Source organism: Amphimedon queenslandica, unplaced genomic scaffold, assembly GCF_000090795.2.
Source record: "Amphimedon queenslandica unplaced genomic scaffold, v1.1 AMPQUscaffold_10584, whole genome shotgun sequence".
Classification (NCBI taxonomy): Eukaryota; Metazoa; Porifera; class Demospongiae; order Haplosclerida; family Niphatidae; genus Amphimedon; species Amphimedon queenslandica.
Window position 1 is genome coordinate 2,826 of NW_003549158.1, and position 1,997 is coordinate 4,822.

General features: G+C 38.5%; 1 protein-coding gene across 1 annotated transcript in view; it reads left to right on the top strand.

The window, feature by feature from the left end:
- Positions 1-21: 21 nt before the first annotated feature.
- Positions 22-1,997, top strand: part of LOC105315378 (uncharacterized) — a gene marked incomplete at its 5' end in the record, with an annotated part of 2,829 nt that continues 853 nt past the window's right edge. Inside the window, 2 exons of the mRNA XM_011409998.2 lie at positions 22-494; positions 543-1,987. Coding sequence (XP_011408300.2) covers positions 22-494; positions 543-1,987 — 1,918 coding nt within the window. The remainder of the gene's footprint in view (positions 495-542; positions 1,988-1,997) is intronic.

Here is a 1,997-nt window from a genome sequence, read left to right on the forward strand (position 1 = left end):
TACCCATTGATACATACTTAGGTGCCTATGAGAGAGCTCTCAAAGAACAAGGAAGTGCTGATGTAGCATATGCCCGTCTTATGTTACTGGGATCAGCTGGTACTGGCAAGACATCTCTCAAGCATTCATTAATGGAAGAACCTTTCAATCCTCATACCAAAAGCACCATTGTATCTGATGTATCCTCTGTACGACCATTTGGACACAAGTGGCAAACAATGAGAGGAAACAAATGGAGAGAAACCACAGAAGAAGATGAAATTGAGGAACTTGCACATTTGTTTAAATCCATTCAATCTAAACAATCCTTTAACAATAGACCTACATTTAGTGCACAAAATTCTCATGATGAATTGATTTCTACAAGGTCTATAATTTCAATTTTGGGTATAGAGAGTAGTTTTATCCAATCAATACTAAGGAGAGTTACACCTAGTAGTAATCTATCTCTTACAACACAGAATTTTTATCAGAAGACAAAATCACTTGTTCAAGTTAGTCTTACCTTGATAACATTATAACATATTTTTATTAATCTTTAGCCATTTCTTCATATATGGGATTGTGGTGGTCAGCCAGTGTTCCTTGAGATTCTCCCAGCCTTCCTCACTCCTCGTACAATGTTTCTCCTCCTGTTTGATGCTTCAAAGGATTTCAGAGAAAGATGGCAGTCACGTCAGAATACTCCTGATGGTAAAGTGCTGTTTGGTGAGGTAGTGAATGAAAGCACAAGTCATCTAATGGCCAAATGGATGTCTACAATACACAGTCACCTCATGAAGCACAACAAAGATGATACCTCTTCTCCTAGTCTCTACTGTATTGGCACTCATGGGGACAAGCTACATTCAGAAAGCAAGAAAGAAGTAAAGGAGCAAATACAGTCCCTGTATAGGGAGAAAGAGTTCTCAGATCTTATTAAAGATGTGCTAATCATTGATAATACGACCTCAGGCAGAGGGAAAAAGGAAGACACAAGCATCAAAGAATTACGCAAAGCTATTGATGGTTTTATCAATAAGTTAGTTGTTCCAACTCCTGTCAATTGGGTTCTCTTTCGCAAAGTTTATCAAGAGCTAAGGCTGAATATCATTAGTGTATCTGATGCTATTGCCATTGGAGTAGCATGTCATATACCAGCAGCTGATGTTCCTGAAGTATTGAAATTCTACCATGAGTTGGGAGCTCTTCTTTACTATCCTCAAATAGAAGGTCTGAAGGATAAAGTCATTCTCAATCCAAAATGGTTTGTTGGTACCATTGGGAAGGTGTTCCCACTAGAAAGAGGATGGAGCAAAGATGATAGATGGTTGTTGTTTCAAAGTAAAGGTATTCTTGTTCAACCACTCTATCAAGAGGTATGGCAGTCAAGTGGTATTGATCCAGAAGAAATCATTGAACTTTTAGTTCATTTTCGTCTTGCAGCTCCAGTTCAAACCGAGCTTAGCAGATTCAAGCCGCAATATTTTCTTCCAGCAGTGCTACCAGGATACACAGGTGATCCTAATGAAGTACGACCTGGTTATAAGCTAAGAGCCTCACCTGTACACATTACATTCTCCACTGGGTATGTACCTCCTGGCTTCTTCACTCGTTTAGCAACTACTCTAGCTACTGATGCCAATGTTAAGCTCAAAGTAACACGCTCTAAAGTTGAGATAAAAAGTATCTATCGTAATCGTGTCGACTTCTTTTATGGTCATCCTTCTGATGATTTTGTTCTCACTGATATTAATGAAGCTATTCAAGTTGATGTGTTGCGATATATCCCTGAGTGTAGTCATCCTGTTCCTTTCAAAACAATTTGTCAAAAAATTATGAAATTGCTTGAGGAATGTTGTCAACAAGTAGAAGAGACTCTCACTCTTTACCATAATGGTAGCAATGCCGATCAATCAAGAAAAGTACAATATGTTTGTCAATGCAGTCCTTCCAGTGATGTCCATTACATTAATGACATTGATGCTGAGAAGCAGACATGCTCTGAGTTCTTTCAC